The 16602-nt window shown below is 40.3% G+C and overlaps 1 protein-coding gene across 1 annotated transcript in view; it reads left to right on the top strand.

Moving 5' to 3' along the window:
- Nucleotides 1-283: 283 nt before the first annotated feature.
- Nucleotides 284-16602, top strand: part of LOC105381892 (nucleoporin 88) — a 152093-nt gene continuing 135774 nt past the window's right edge. The window contains 1 exon segment of the mRNA XM_048626354.1: nt 284-566. Coding sequence (XP_048482311.1) covers nt 360-566 — 207 coding nt within the window. The 5' untranslated portion in view covers nt 284-359.

The following is a 16602-nucleotide window of genomic DNA, read 5'->3' on the forward strand; positions in this document are numbered from 1 at the left end:
ACTTCATTATAAAAAGAGGGCTCAGAAAAAATTGCGCGTGGGCTTTCAGAATTTCCCATAAGTAGAGTTATTTCCATTTCTGATCAAACTTTTTTTTAGTATGTACTTATAGATTAAGTAGTGTAATAATATTGTAAGTATGTAAATCCACACGCATTGGTGGCGGGAACTACACGCACCGATAAGAGCAAAAGAAGAAGAAGTGTAATTTTTGAGCAGAAACGAAACGCCATTTCTCGCGCAGCGAAATCCCAGTGTCAACTGTCAAAATCAAAACGTCAAATGCGCGCGCTTCGTTTTCACTACGAGTTCAAAACAATTTTTCATTCTGTTTAAAGTGTTTTTAATACTTTCTCACAATGAATTCCAGTGTTATTGATTCGAAATTAGCAAGCCATAAAGTGTTTAAGGACCTAAAAGACAGTTTTGACGATAGCAGTGACAAATTGTGCAATTTAATCGAGCTCAAAGATGATGTTTTGTACATTTGGAACCCGGTTGAGAACTGTTTACTGTCGGTGAACCTGAAGTATGTGGAAGAACACGACGATAACACTACTTACCAGGTAATATTAGCTATAATTAATCATTAACATAAGAAGCCCATCCAATTTCTTCATATTCCCATCTCCACACGACTTATTGTTGTTATTGGTTTTGAGGTTATATATTTATTGATTTTTAGATGATGAGTCCGTTAAAGCAACTGGTACTACGGTAGGTAATATATACAGTCGTTATCAATAAATTTTAGCATGTAAAGCCAGATTATCATCAGGTTTTTTGATCAATAGGGCTATTACTATAATAATAGGCCTCCATCATTTACAATTCTTCAAACTTAAGTAAACCAGATTGGTATAATATAATATAAGCCAATATATACTCGTATAGGTTATCTATGCAAGTGAGGTTGCACTTGCGTCAATTTGACTGGTGTGGTAACTATACTCCTATGTATAAAGTTAGCTTCATTAGAACATTATGTTACACTTAATTACCTCCCTTGTCAAACTAAAAAGTAGGTTTGTAATTTTGACAAGGTTCAAATGTATATTGCTAGATAGCTACTAATACAGCTAGCTAGCCTGACTGCACTGGGGGAATGTCATTGACCTTTTCAATTTTTCAGGCAGATCTAAGTCCGGATAACAATTATCTGCGTTTAAAATATTTAGCGCCTTGTGTATAATTATTGTTCTTTGTACATACCAACTACTGTATACTTTTTTCAGTGCCTGAATACAAGTTTTTAACCCCTTGTACTGTTAATGCAGTTAGTTAACAATTTTAATACCTTGAATAGGGCTGGCGTTGCTTTATTAAATATTATTGTGAATGTACTAGTGGCTGGCACTTATTTCTAGCGTCTCGGTGACAAAACACTAAGGCTGAACTAGTGAGAGGATTAGTGCCAATTTCTCCACAGTCGGTTAGAGCATAACCAGGTATTAGTGGTTGACTTTTGACACATCTGTCAAGAATTTTATATGGAGATGACATATAATTGATTAACCAATCCCTGGTCGGTTAGATAACCGACCATGGAGAAATTGGCACTAAGCCCCTGTTCCACAATGTCTGGTTAGTCGCTACCTGTCGGATAAAATACATGCTGTCACTGTCTAAAAAATAATAACAGAAAGTGACAGCATGTATTTTATCCGTCAGGTAGCCACTAACCAGACATTGTGGAACAGACCCTTAGCCTGTCAGATTATTTGTGTGTCACTGACTATCTGGGTTGCATACGGGTTCTATTCTCTGTGGGGGTGTAAGTATCTTCACCTGGCTCTCTCAAATGGAACCTTATCCCCAAGGCCTGTCAGCGATGGGATTCAAACCCACATCTCTGGTGTGAGAAGCGGGTGCTTAGTTGCTTACCCAGCTGAGCTCCCACCGCTATTATGTCTACACCATTCAAACACCGTAATAAGCATTATTTATTTATTTATTTATTTATTTATACTTTTATTGCACAATTTACAAAAGTAGATGTACAATGAGGTGGACTTAATGCTAAGAGCATTCTCTACCAGTCAACCTGCAGGAGGTTCAGGAGCAGAAAGTAGGGAAGTGCAAAAAAATAACAAAAATCACAATCAATCAATGAATCTCACAAAAAAAAAAAAAAACTTACACAAAATCTACCATAATTATACCTACATATATATATAAAAAAATATATATATAAACCTATACCTAACATTATAATAATATATAATAATACATTTATATATACTTATACTACATATACATACACATAAATATATAACACTAAAACAGAGGTACATGAAAAGGCTGTAATTAATTATATCCTAACTTGTTGAGGTAATGAGACCGAACTAAGGATTTAAAAAGTGCACGACTGGGAGCCTTCCTGATAGACTCAGGGAGATCATTCCACAGACGGACTGCTGAGACAGAGAAGGAATGTAGCATAAAGCCAGACTGATGTGATGGTAATGATAATAAAAGGTTGTGGGAGGAGCGGAGGTGTCGGCTATGAGTGTCAGACAAAAAGTTAAACATGGACTTTAGGTATGGAGGGGATTTGGGTTCATGGAGGACAGAAAACAGAAGACAGAGAATACGTAAATTTCTCCTATCTCGGATAGGAAGCCATTTCAACTTGGCACGGTAGCTGGACACGTGATCATACTTCCGTAGACCGAAAATGAAACGTATGCAGGTGTTCTGCAAGCGTTCCAGTTTATTAAGGAGTGCCTCGGTCACATCCAAATAGCACACGTCAACGTAGTCGAGAATGGGTAAAAGAAGAGAGGTGGCCAGAGAAAGCTTAGTCTGAAAAGGTAAAAAGTTTTTAAGGCGTAGAAGAGAGTGCATCGAAGCGTAGATCCGACGCGACACACTGTCAACCTGTGGGACCCAACTCAAATGTTCATCGATTATGATTCCAAGGTCTTTGACTGTAGATGTAAATGGAATATTACATCCATCGAAAACTAAGGGAGTTGAAACTAGGTCATGGTTTGACATTAATTGAGAGCTTCCAACAATTATTGCCTGACATTTCGTAGGGTTTACCATAATGCCGAACCGATTTGACCACTCTAGAATCCTGTTTAGGTCTCCATTTAGGTGATTAATAGCCGAGACGAGGTCATCAGGATTAACTTGACTGTACAGTTGCAGATCATCAGCATATAGATGGTAGGAACAGAAAAGGTTTGAGGAAACTAGATCAATAAAAATTGAGAAAAGTAGAGGAGAGAGTATACCGCCTTGAGGGACGCCAGCAGACAGATCAGACCAGTCGGATAATACCGAGCAGCTCCGAATAGCCTGCTGACGACCCCGAAGATAGGAAGAAAACCAGCTGACAGCAGCGAGAGAGATCTTGGATTTTTCTAGTACAGCTAACAAAAGGTCATGGTCCACAGCATTAAATGCATTGGTGAAATCAATAAGAACAAGCACGGTAATCATTCTTTTCTCCATACCGCTTCGTATGTCCTCTGTGACTTTCAACAAGGCAGTCGTCGTGCTATGCCCAGCCCGAAAACCAGACTGGTATGGGTTAAGGAGACCACCATTTGACAAAAACGCGGTGAGCTGGCGGTGGACAATCGACTCCAGGACTTTGGACAGGAAAGGTAATATTGATATGGGACGGTAATGGTTAAGAGAAGAAGGATTTGCTATTTTAGGGAGAGGAATAACATAAGCTTTACGCCAAAGATCAGGGAAATGTCCAGAGGTAAGGGAATGGTTGATGATGTGAGTGATGGCAGGGAGAAGGATGTCGAGTAGATTGACCACCATAATGCGCCCAATGTTGTCGTGACCTACCGCCTTAGATTTAAGGGACAATATAATTTTCCTGATCTCTTCCGCTGTTGCCGGTGCGAAATTGAAGGTATCGATGTCTGGCGTGGGCAAATTTTGAATATGGTTTAGAGTTAATGTTTTAGTAAAGGTGTCGACAGTGGAAGAGGATGCGAAGTGTTTGTTCAGATTGTTTAAGTCGAAAGGGATGTGCTCATCTTGTTTGGGAGGCTTACCCACGCCAAGAGACCTGAGAAATTTCCAAATGCCTGCAGGCGAAGATAATTCAAGTTGCTCAGCGATGTATCGGCGTTTGGCGTTCCTACACATCTGGTTACACCGATTTCTAGCAACCTTACAAGCAGTCCAGTTTTCGTCAGTACGCGACATTTTGTACCTACGAAAGGCTCTATCTCTCCTAACCATAAACTTTCGGATAGTGTCATTTATCCAAGGAGTTGGTCGATGTTTGAGTTTTACTGGTCGAACAGGAGCATGAGTATCAAAAAGTTTAATGATGTTAGTGCAGAGAAACTCAACTTTGTCATTAACATCAGGCAAGTCCTGCATGTCACTCCATTGGATTTGTGCGGCATCGGATCTAAGCTTCTCAACATCGATCTTGGTGAAGTTGCGTTGAAAAAGTACCACTGGCTTTGGTTTGGGAATGCGTAAGCGATACGAGCAAAAAATTAAATCGTGTTTGGAGAAACCAGGCGCGAGATATTGCCCGTGGCGAGCTATGAGAGAGTCATCAGAAGTGAGGATAAGGTCGATTGAGGTGTCAGTTGTGGAAGAGTGGTGAGTTGCCGATAAGGGCAGAATTTTGAGGTTCACTGAATCGACAATTGAGTGTAATTTTCGGGTACGAGAGTCAGGAACGAGCACATCCGTATTAAAATCACCCATAATTAAGTGATGTGAGTAGTTGGGGGTTATATTTTCAAGCACAGCTTCTAATGAGGGGAAATAATTATTACTTGGGGGGCAATAGGACACTCCAAGTAGAACCTTGACGCCCAGATTAATTTCAATGAATAAATATTCAGCGGGGGCATTACTGGACGAAGGAGACTGGGCAATGACTGAAAACGGGATATCACTTTTCAAGTAAATAGCTACTCCTCCACCAGCTCTCCCCACGCGATCATTACGAACGAGGACATATCCAGGAAGACAGTACGCATGAGAAGATAAGGTAGGTTTTAGCCAACTCTCAGATACCAAAACTGCATGAACTATGCCCGATGAAAAAGTATTTAGCAGTTCATTGTAATGTTTGGGAATACTTTGTGCATTAATGTGGCAAACGTTAAAATTTTTGGGAAGTGAGGAGAATTCTTTAATTAAAATATCACCTAGACACAGGCCATCAGCATCAGCGCTAAGATAAGATGAAGAAGAATCAGCCGATACAAATGATTCATCGTCAGACTCATCAGACATAAGTGTTTAATAATAAAATATATATTAGAAATATACTTAAATAAATGATATACTAATTAAATAAATAGGTAACTACTAAAGAAAAAAAAAAAAAAAGCTTATAATAATTGCGAGTAAATTAGATGACTCTAAAATTGATTTAAATACAGCAAGAACACAAGTAGAAAAACTACCTGCACCGTCCTCCTGCTGGCCAAAAAGTAAATAATACTGACACTTAAAAATATTAATAACAACAAGTGTGGATTTCTGAACGCAGCCAATACTTTGACAGTTGACATTGACAAAAATTCAGTATCACAGATTAAAAATAAAAATTTGGCAGATTGAAGCTGACACGAGAGAAAAGTTACAAAATAAAAAACAAACTTGGGTGAATTGAGAAAAGATAAATAATTAACTACCTTACATTAATTAATAATCTCACCTACAAAGCTACAATCTGCTAGGAAAATAAGAAATTATCCACCGAAATGCGTATTGATTTAGAGCACAACCGAAATCAACGCTTGTGAACACCGGCTTTACTTCTGGTTATGGGAGCAGGCTGCGCGACTGGGGGCTGAGGCGCCGTGGTTGGAGTCACAACTCTGCTGGTACCAGGCTTCGAGGCGGGCTTGGTGCCGGGCGTCTTGCGAGCCGCGGGGGCCGCTGCCACCGCCGGGTGCTTGCTGCACAGCTCGTCCAACTCCAGCTCAGACACTATCTTCACCCTGGTGTCTGGGAGCTTAATGAAGATGGCACCATTACTTGTCCAGCAGGCCCTGATACCGAAGTGCTTGCGGGCCCGGATGAAGATGCGTTGCCGTGTCCTGGTCAGGAATTCACGGATAATGATGGGACTTGATTTGAGTTGCCTCTTGTTATCCCATACTACCGATCTGACAGATGGTGTAGAAAACCTCACCAGAATAGGCCTGGGCTTTGCAGGATCCTGTATGCCTCCGATCCGAACACACTGGATGATACTAGACTGATCAAAGTGTGACTGACCCAGCTTGGTGACCACTGTGTGTGTAATCAGCGCCGTGGGGTCTTCTTCCTTCTCCTCTGCTATGCCAGTGAAGAGGAGGGCATTGTGACGGCTCTGAGTATCAATTTCATCAACCTGCTTTACTAGGCCAGCGATCTGCTCGTGCATCAGGCGCAGGATGGGCATGACTGAGTCCTTGAACAAGCCGAAATCCCTGGAGAGATCATCAAGCTCTGGCTTCCTGCTTGAATTGGAGGACTTCAGCTTTCTCTCGAAATCATCCATGCGATCCGCAATCATCTTCTCCATGTTTATTTGTTGCTCTAATAGTTCTTGTGTAGAGACCATAGTGCAGTTGTCAGTGTCAATAGTGTAGAGTATAGGTATTGACCAGCAGGTAGGTGCAGTTTCAGGAATTACTGCATATAATTGCCAGATAACAATTATTCACTGGATTTGTGTATGTAAATAACCAATTTATGTTGTTAAAAACTTTGTTTTTTTTTTAAAAGCTATTTTAATTTATTAAAATCTCTACAGTGCAATGTTGTCTATTTATTTGCAACTACCCGAAAAGCATTAAGCATTAAATTTTTTAATAATCTTACACATACAAGGCACACAATTATGTAGCTGAATGTAATAATTTTTTTGTTCCTGTTTTGTTCTAACATGCTATCAGTCGTTGGAACATAAGCAGTTCTTTTGAGCAGTAGAGTGACTTGCAGAAATGGCCTCTCCATTGATATTGTTCTTCATTAAATTTTATATTTTATTCATCTGAATAACTGTCCCAGATGTGGCTTTGTTTCAGGCGACGGGTCATTTCTGTCTGTGTTAGATATCGCGCCAGTTCATTTTCCTGATTTGTTACCCTGTCTCTGTAGGCTTTATTTAGATGCTTAACTTCCTCTTTCACATAAGTATGTACTTTGTCAGTTTTTGTAAACCAGGGAGCTCTTGCTTTGGTCCTCAGTGCATTATTTTGGTATCTTTGCAGTATTTCAATGTTACTGTTTTTTGCCGTACCCCACAACTGTATATCATAAGTCCAGACGGGTTGTAAAAAGGGGTAGGCAGGCAGGTATTTAAAGTTATACTTTCATATTATTGCAACTAATTATTTTATTTATACTTTGAAGTAATTTTAATATAAATGTTTATTAAATTTTAATGTGAGCTTATTTTCACACCTACCCGCTAATCTAAGTTTATTGTTTAGTGACAGTCAGACAGACAAGCCGAGCAGCCAATGTAATAACTTTAATGAACTGAATATTTTTTTCTTGTTAAATTCTTGGTTACAAATCTTATGCAAATAGGTATATATTTTTTTTACTGAAGGTGTCCATCACTATTCCCTGGCGATAATCAATCCTACTTGTTAGACGGGAAACCAAAGGAATCTTAGTAAACAAACAAAAAAAAAATATTCTGTGATCTTTTTACATAGCTACTTAACTCAACATTTACACATAATAACGAAAACTTCATTTATGAAAACTGGCCATCATTAAATATTAGAAACACTGATGGTCACGTGAGTCACGTGACTTTTTACGAATAGAGAATCGATAGGAGAACAATATTTTTTTTCGAGTATTTTTAGAAGTCGTAGAGTTAAAGTTGTTCCAATTGATCCGCTGAGTCACTTGCTTTCAGATTAGTATAACAATTTTGCAACAACCCTGTGTCGTCTCTCCGATAAAATATAGGCTTACCGGAAGGTGCTAGGCTGGCTGAGCTGAAAAGTTCCACTCAAGAGAGCTACCTCCCACATAAGCTGCACTCCCCTCAGAATAGAATATAATAGAATGTTACAAGATGTCAGAAAATATACCAAAACACAGACTGGCAAAGCCTCATACATAACTTAAGACCACCACGGCTCATAAACACATCAATAAAAATCTAATGAAAACTCCCAAAGAGAAGCCCTTTTCCCTACAAATTAATTACCCAATGCACAGCGGGCGGTACCACCAAAGCGCAACACAAATCAATCCGAGACCGAATGTTGTTAAGGGGTTACTCTTAACAATGAAAAGAGCTTTCGATGCGCCCACCACCCATTCGTCTCACTTGAAAACTACCAAATTAATTAGCCACTGACCATTCGAGTGGGTTGCCAGATTTTCTGAAGCTAGCTACCGTTATGATGTACTTACTATTTTATTGAAAAAAGTGGAATATTGTTTTTTTGTTACAGGTCGCTTGCGAGTTTGTGTCATTGATAGTTTTAAATATTATACCTAAACCAATATCTTGTGGTTTTTCAAGGAATCCATTGAGCAAGATTAATTTGGTACTTTGATAAATCTTGATATTAGCGCACAATCACAATACTGTATGATGTATTCATTTTTATAGTTTACCTGATGTAATGGTATTCATCGTATAACCTAGTGATAGTGTGACTCATTAATAACATTGGCACTATCCAAACCGTTCGTAAAAGCTGACAAATAATAGATTGCACGAGAGCAATGTACGAACAAAATGACCATCGAACCTTGACTGCCGGAAACTAAATCATCCCGCACTCCCGAAACAAACGATATCAAAACACCACTCCAACACTTAAGGGGGTAACGTATCATTGAAAAGAGCCTTCGACCATCCGTCTCACTCGAAGTAACAAGGAATTAATTACCCGCTGACCATACGACTTAATGGGCTTCCTCCGGGATCTGAGATTTCCGATTAAATCACCGGACCTCAACTGCTTCGGAAATTTATAGTGAAGGGCGACCCCAGAAGTTGCTCTTTCGGGTGCCACGATTGTTAATCTGAACTTAGGTGTAGTTTTCACCTTGCGCGGCCGGCCGGGCTTAAATAAGTGCCGGGATCAGCTACAGGGTGTTTCGAATACTGGGCACTCTTGAACCGGTATACTTCTGTGGAATCTTCGATCAACTAGGACATTCATTAAATGAGCGCCATTATAAAACGATTAAACTAAACCTCATAATAATAACGGCGGTCTAAGGTTAAATCTAAACAGTTTAAACCCCAACAAAGGTGCCCTAATCTAATCATACTCCTTAATCATCTCCTTGATCGTAACCCCAAAATTGACCATCAACTTGCCTGACCTCAACTCAAGTGCCAAACCGCCGTTCACTATTTAATTTTACAGCCCACGTAACGTGAAGGACTAACTAAATATTGGCATAATTATAAGATAGCATCAACCTGTAAACAGTGCTTGTCCCAAGGTGTTGTGCCCTTCGGCATATATCTCGAAGGGAGTGCCCGAGCGGGTTGTCTTAAGACGTTTTCCTTTACACGGACCGTTTTATTACCTCGCCGGATGGACTTCTGGGATAGATGGTAGGGAATGTAAATTTACAGCACCGACCGGACGCGAGGAGGTTAGTGCTCGGATTGTTTTGTTTTCGGTCGTACCACATTAGGAGGTGGATTTCGTGTTTGCCCCAATCAAAATTAAGCCGAGACCCTCAGGATTAAGTTCTGTTTTTATGTGCCGGCGCGTTGGAGCCTAAGATTTCCACGTAAGGCTCAATTTGGGGAGACTGAAGACGTAGCTCGCGTGTCGGTAAGCATTTGGAGCGAGCTTTTGCCTTTGTTTAGACGTGTGAGATCGATGTGGGTTATGTATGTGAATCGGAATGTTGTTTCTCGACGGTGTAATCTGCTACCTGTCCATTTGTTCCCATTATTGCTAATTTATTGTGGATGTGGCTGCGCCGGAATGTTTTAGAGTCTTTAGAGAGTTCCCCGCTTGATTCGGCGGTCGGGGGTCTGAAATTTTAATTCGGGTTTCGTTCGTTACTGTCTTTGTTAACTTTCGCCAATTAACTTAGAAGAGATAACTACGACACATACAGTAGCAGATTTATTGGATCAATTACGATTGCAATTCATTAATGCCGATGTGGACTGCTTTGGGAAATAATTTTAATTGCTAGATTCAGATGGCTACCCATATTACAGGGTATCCTAGTTTGGCAGCCAGGACACAATGTTAAAAAAAAGAGCTCTCCTCCTGTGCTACTATGTTTCCTTGCTATAATCAATGGGCCGTGTATGGAACATCAATTATCCGTTCCACACCTCTGAAAGCGCCGACAATACTTCAAAATTCATATCCCTTTTAACGGCTCTTCACTAACTAGCCCATAAATATTTTAGTCGAAAACTTCGGTAATCACTCATTACTCTCAACACGTTGTCACATGAATAAATGAAGAGCCAAACACCCGTAAGATACTATGTATCGATAGTGGGACTACATATTATTAAGGATTAGACCCAAAAGGATTTGGTACCCTAAAGCAAATTGGTCCTTTCTTTGTCTAAACCGATTGAGGGCCCTCGCCTTAGGAGACGTGCTAAGGTAGGCACTTAATTAATAATATCGTTCGTTAATTAAGAGTATTTAACGATATTTTTCAGACTTCATAATTCATAATAAATGGTTTCGTGTCTGTTTGAAAATTTTCTACTTCGATGGGATGGGTCAAATCGAGTTCAGAAGTTAACGATTATCAGGCTATACTGTGTCCACTGTCCATTATATGTATTATTGGTTTTTTGACATTCCAAATCCCATACATATTTGATGACTGCAAAGGAAAACCAACTTTACTTACCAGACATAAGGAAACGTCAAAAATACTATAATATAGTGGAAGCTCTATGAGTATTTTTCGGTATGTTTCACACTTCATAATTCATAATAGGATGGTTTCGTGTCTGTTGGAAAAAAATGTACAGAATTAAGAAGATAGGATGGTAAAGGAGATCTTGTTAAATAAGTTTTGTGGAAGTTTAGTATGTAAAAGGTTCTGGATTAAACCGAGTTCAGAAGTTAATTATACTCAGACTATTTGTCATAGTTGTTGCTGTGTGATAGAAAAAATGGACTCTCATAACATTCCACCAATATTTATTGAAGCGCCCAATCTTCATGCTTCCTCATCGATAACTGCCCAAGTCTAGTAGTTCCCTAGTTATAGTACCTAATTTATACAATTTTCTTCATCCTAGAACAAGTTATAACTAATTAATAAAAAAACTACAGTATATTATAATCAACGCGATCACTCTTCCATCACGTTAAAATTACCATAACACCTTCAACATCCACACAACTATAAACACCAACCCCAAACACTATCTCAACAGCTCATATTCACTGCAAAGCAAACAGCTATCCCATCTCTATTAGTTTTTAATCTCAAACACAAGCAGTACATAGAGGTGCGGTCTAAGACCTTTCCCAATCGCTGGGTAGTAGCTGCCGTGTTTAAGACGAGGTGGAGACCGGCACTATCTACAATCATCGGCTTAACATGCTAAGTTAATGAACACCCGTGGGCTTACATATTCGCACTAACCATATAAGGACCGGGTCGAGGGGGCAGGGGGGAGGGGGGGTGTCTTAGCAGCGTCTTGGCGAAACCCGTTAAACGCTATACGCGCAGTAATTTATCCGGCTATCGGCGTTTTTGGGTAGTGATGGGGAGATTTGAATTGGCTTGTGGAGATTTGTGATGGTGTTTTGTAGGTATGTTATACTAAAGCAATATAATATAATATCTGAAAAATTCTAGTGATTTCTACGACAGCTTAGCTCTGAAAAAAACGCATTAATGAATTCGCTTACGTGTAGAAACTTTCATGACAGATATTTTAACCCCTAAGCATCGCTGCAGATCTGTCAAACCACAGTCAGATTTCAGCTGTGCATGGCTTGCCGATAGCCAATATGCGATGGTGGTAGCAAGATTCAATTACAATGAGAGCCGCGACTCCATATCATATTTATTACTAACCCATCCCTAAGATGGAAACAATACTCTGGAGGCTACTAATAACTTACTAGTGACGTCAGCAATATGTTGTTAACTCTGTCTGCCAGACCGTTTGTTATGCTTCATCGAATGGGGGCAAGATATACGATCTCCGTGGGACATTGTTTATCTGGGAACGGAGCTAATACTGCTATTAAGTACTATGCTGTATGTATAGGAGGTTGGTTGCCGCGGTTTTGCTAAGGAAATTGCGGAGACCCTTGAGTGATTTGCGTTATGCATAGGTTGTGAAAGATATCTATGGCTGCTGTGGGTTTTGAGAAGTTTTATTTGTGAAAGAAAACATATCTTTTAATTATGCAAAGTCTTAAACGTTTAGGCCAGTGTAAGAGTGCAATAACATTCTGTACTTGGTCGTCCTCATCCAGTCTCTATGTACTAGTCTATAACAAGATCTATAGGAGCTACTATTTCAAGAAAGACAGTATTTTCACTTACAACCTGATACGTGCAAAAATACATACAACGCTCATTTAATTTTATCTCATTCACACAGACGACTCGCTCCACGCCGAGTACTCCAAAAATTTTAATCAAAGGAATCGGTAAACACTCCGGCTGCCAATCTCCCGGATACCCATCTCTTAAGTGTCCACCGTATCGGAAAGTATTCGCTTAAGGCGCCGACATCACAAGCGAGCGATCACACGCTTTATAGATTTTATTCGTTAACGAAGAGTTTTTCAGCACTCCAGTCGCACCCCCCGTTCAGGTCTCACTTTGTACGCAAGGCTGTTTATTTACACGTGTTTTGTCACCCTGTTACTCTTTACTGCTTCAGCTGGTTAAACATTTTCCATTTATGTTTATTAATTGGCGTAATCGGAGAACGTGGTAAACTACAAATTTTGACGGGCTTATTCCTATTACTCTCAAATGTAGTCAAAGTTCCTTTAGTAGGATTGAATGAAGAGGCAACAGGAAACTAGTTTTCTATTGGCGCCTTTCATCTATGATTGCTACCAAATACTAAAGATGCTGAAGAGGAAATAATTGATGAGGAAGCGGCGACCCCCGAGCATATGTTTTTTATTGGCGACATCCGACGATCCATCAAGCTGCCCAATTGTTCGCCCCGAGCGCCTCTCGTGCCTGCGTCATTATTTAAAATATAGATGAGTGTTTTCTTTCCGATAATCGAGACTGGATCGAGGGCGACACACAATGGCGCCGTCTAAGTATGTCGCCTGACCCTCCGCCTCTGGCTGCTGGGACCAACACGCTTATTTGTATTACTAAATTGAAGGTCCCAGCGTCCAGCCTAGCCTGACCCCTCCCATGTACGCAGCTTCCCATTCAAACCGCTGCGTAATTAAGAGCCGCGAGAGGGGAGGGGTGCCACCCGCCAATGGTTTTATTTACGAAGCATTCTATCGGCGCGCAATGAAAAGAGTTGTGATTTTCTTTGATACGCGGAGACGAGGTTTGCCGAGTGAGAAATCAAAGAGCTCCATAGCAATGCATGACGGGTTTTATTAAGATTTAATGCCGCGAACGACACTCCGAGGCGGGAAAAGAACGAGTCTCGAGTATTTTGTGCGGTTGCTATTACATTTTGCACGGCGCTCTGTGAAAGTTCATTCAATTTAATTGCCGTCTGCAGCCTCGGCGGTGCTGAACGAAACATTCGTCGCTCGCTAATGATCTGTGTCATATTTATTTATACGTGTGCGATGTACACTTTACTGCGATAGGTGCATTTTTAATTTGTATGTGCAAATGCGATGCATGATATTCACTCCCAACATACAGGTTTATGTAATCATGCATTCTTGTGTGAACTGAATACATATAGGTAAATATCATCGCTACCAAAAGTAAATACAACGTCTACAGAATGTTTTGCACAGCCTTACTAGGTCCTACTCTTACAATAAAGCTGAAATAGCCCGATGCGCAAGAATTGCATTCCAATTACCTCCCATACAAAAAAGAACCTTGCGCAAAAACAAAAGAAACGCGTTGTTAGGCTGCACTCTTCGATGGAACTCAGCAAATACTTACAGCGACAGATCTCGCGACATCATTAACACCGAAAACAGTCGCAAACAATCCCGTTCCAGTTTTCCAAAAGGGATTCCTTGATAGTTTGTCTGACGTAGACGCCGTGACTCGTTATAGCGAGCTCGCGGCCCGGCTCGAGTGGCCCTTGCATTGTGCGACAAGACGGCATCAACAGCACTACCTACCATTGTGTCCGAGATGTGAATAATTGCCACTCCCCCCACCCTGCCCTCCTGAACCGTAATAAACCAACCGATGCCGCACCTACCCCGTTTATGGGGATTTAATAGCATCACATTTGCGTATTGTTGCTCAAGACACCAGATGCTCGGCTTAACAGGTAATGACGTAATTTATTGGTAGTAAAATGAACATCTTTCACCTCGTCAACACAAAGGACTAATAGAGCTTAGTGGCTGGAATTTGATAATATCCCCTTAATGGTTCAAACTACTGCTTCAAGTTCATATGTGCGTTCTATGTTGAGATTTTAAGGGGTTGAATATTTGCATCTATTGTCTCTAAATGTTTGCCAAACTATATATTTTTGGGAGAAATGGTATACACATAGCTTGTGTACTATGTAAATCCGTGAAGCGTCAAGTGTGAACACTGAGCAGTCACAAGCACTCCTTACACCACAATAGCGTTTCGACTTCATCTTTGCGTTGCACCGTTATTAAAATCTCATGAAACAATCGAGTCGAAAGCGCACTTCCTGTGACCGCACCCACCGTCGCGTACAGGCTACGACATCGAATTTAGAAATCAAGGCACAGACTAAAAAATTTGCTCGACATACTCCAGTACTAACCGCCAGATGGTAAAAAATCTTTGTGTAATTTTCTCAGCTAGGACCCTGGAGTGACGGAAAATGAACTGGCAACCGTATAATATTAATTCCGGGGGTAAACCAATGGAGACTCCCGAACGGATCATTACGGGATAATTATCAAGCCACTTCACGGGAAAACTGAAGAATTTCAAGTCGGAAATCAAATTTTTTCAAGTCTTTTTTGTGACATTTCTGCGGCTCGGCAAGAGTACTCGTGTTTAATTTGGAATTCTGAATAATTTATCGCATAATTTTATACTTGTGCTTCAATACGTTGTCGAGTGGTCGCCCGTTCCATGCAGCTATGAAAGTAATTTAGTGCATTCATGTCCAATTGACATTTATTAAAATCTTTTTTACCAAGCACTCATTTTATAGCCAAGTTGCAGCCTTGCCGTGATCCGACGAACAGAAGCCGCAACTAATGTACTATTCACATTAATTAATATTCGGGCTACAGTTTTATTTACACTGCCCCGGCCCGGTACCTTGATACAACAAAGAGTTTCATTATTTTCAATTCAATGCAAGTAGAGTTTTGAATAAAATCCTCGACGGAGCGTAGTTCTGTAACTAGTGGTCGGCTTGTACAATGGGCTTGGTCAGGCTCATTAAAGATTTATCGTCCCCGTTCCTTTGGACCTTCGTTGTTGACGGAATGTCTGGCCTTTCAGGGGCTGGGGGAAAATGCGTGGGACCGCTCCTACCTGATGAGGTTTTGCTAATTTAAAAACTCATTTGTACTTTTGATTAAACTATTTTGTCATTATCACAGGGAATGGAAGTTATGCCCGTCAAAGGTCAAAAGCATGAAATACCTGAATGAAATCATTAGTAGAAAGATACCTTTCTACAAAGGGTCTATCCAAATTACTTAATATCAAAGCCATTGTACTGGAAACCTCACGTAGCAACATTTTAGGCATACATCCCACATCGGACGATGTTTGCCAAAGACGGACGTTGCCGTGTGTAAAATTACTATCACCTACACTTAGGTAAATATGTTGGCAAGAAATTCGCTTTGAACCCTTCGCCCCTTTGTTGTTCAACTAAAACTATTCCCTGTTAATCCCTGCTTTGGATAAACAGAGCTAGTTAATAAATTAGTGCGTTATTAATATGTGTTTGTGTCCGGTCGCCATTGTGGTCCAATGACGCTGGGAGAACAGGTGTCCCTCAGGGTAATGTTTTGGGTCTTATTCTCTTTTATGTCGAACAAAGAGAGAGGTTAAGAATTTCCCGGTATTAATGTACCCTTGTAAATAGTGTCGGCGCAATTTGCTTTTTGAACGCGTGCGCTTATGAATAATAGAGCGGTAGTTGTTTGCTGGGCGAGAAATTTTTGACGAGGAATTTACGCCACCTTGATGTTTCAATCCCTTTTCATTTGCTACACAGGTGTTTTTGTTGTAGCTTAAATGTAAGAAGATTAAGAATGTTCTGTACCTCCTGATATGAATCATTTGATAAATACAACATACTTGCATATTTTATTTGTATAACACGGACAATTCTTTATGTACTTACAGTATTCGAATACATACAACAATATCTGCAACATGCCGCACTCATAAAAAAGATTGGATCAGCGAAAAAAGTCGGTCAAACAATTCCTTCCCGCGGAACTAAGTGGTTTACGTCATATCACAAATCCGGGTAAAGTGAGTCGGTGGAATCCCGTCGTCGATGGTCCGGCCGCGGCGATCCCCGTA

The sequence above is a fragment of the Plutella xylostella genome, chromosome 16 (genome assembly GCF_932276165.1).
Source record: "Plutella xylostella chromosome 16, ilPluXylo3.1, whole genome shotgun sequence".
Lineage (NCBI taxonomy): Eukaryota > Metazoa > Arthropoda > Insecta > Lepidoptera > Plutellidae > Plutella > Plutella xylostella.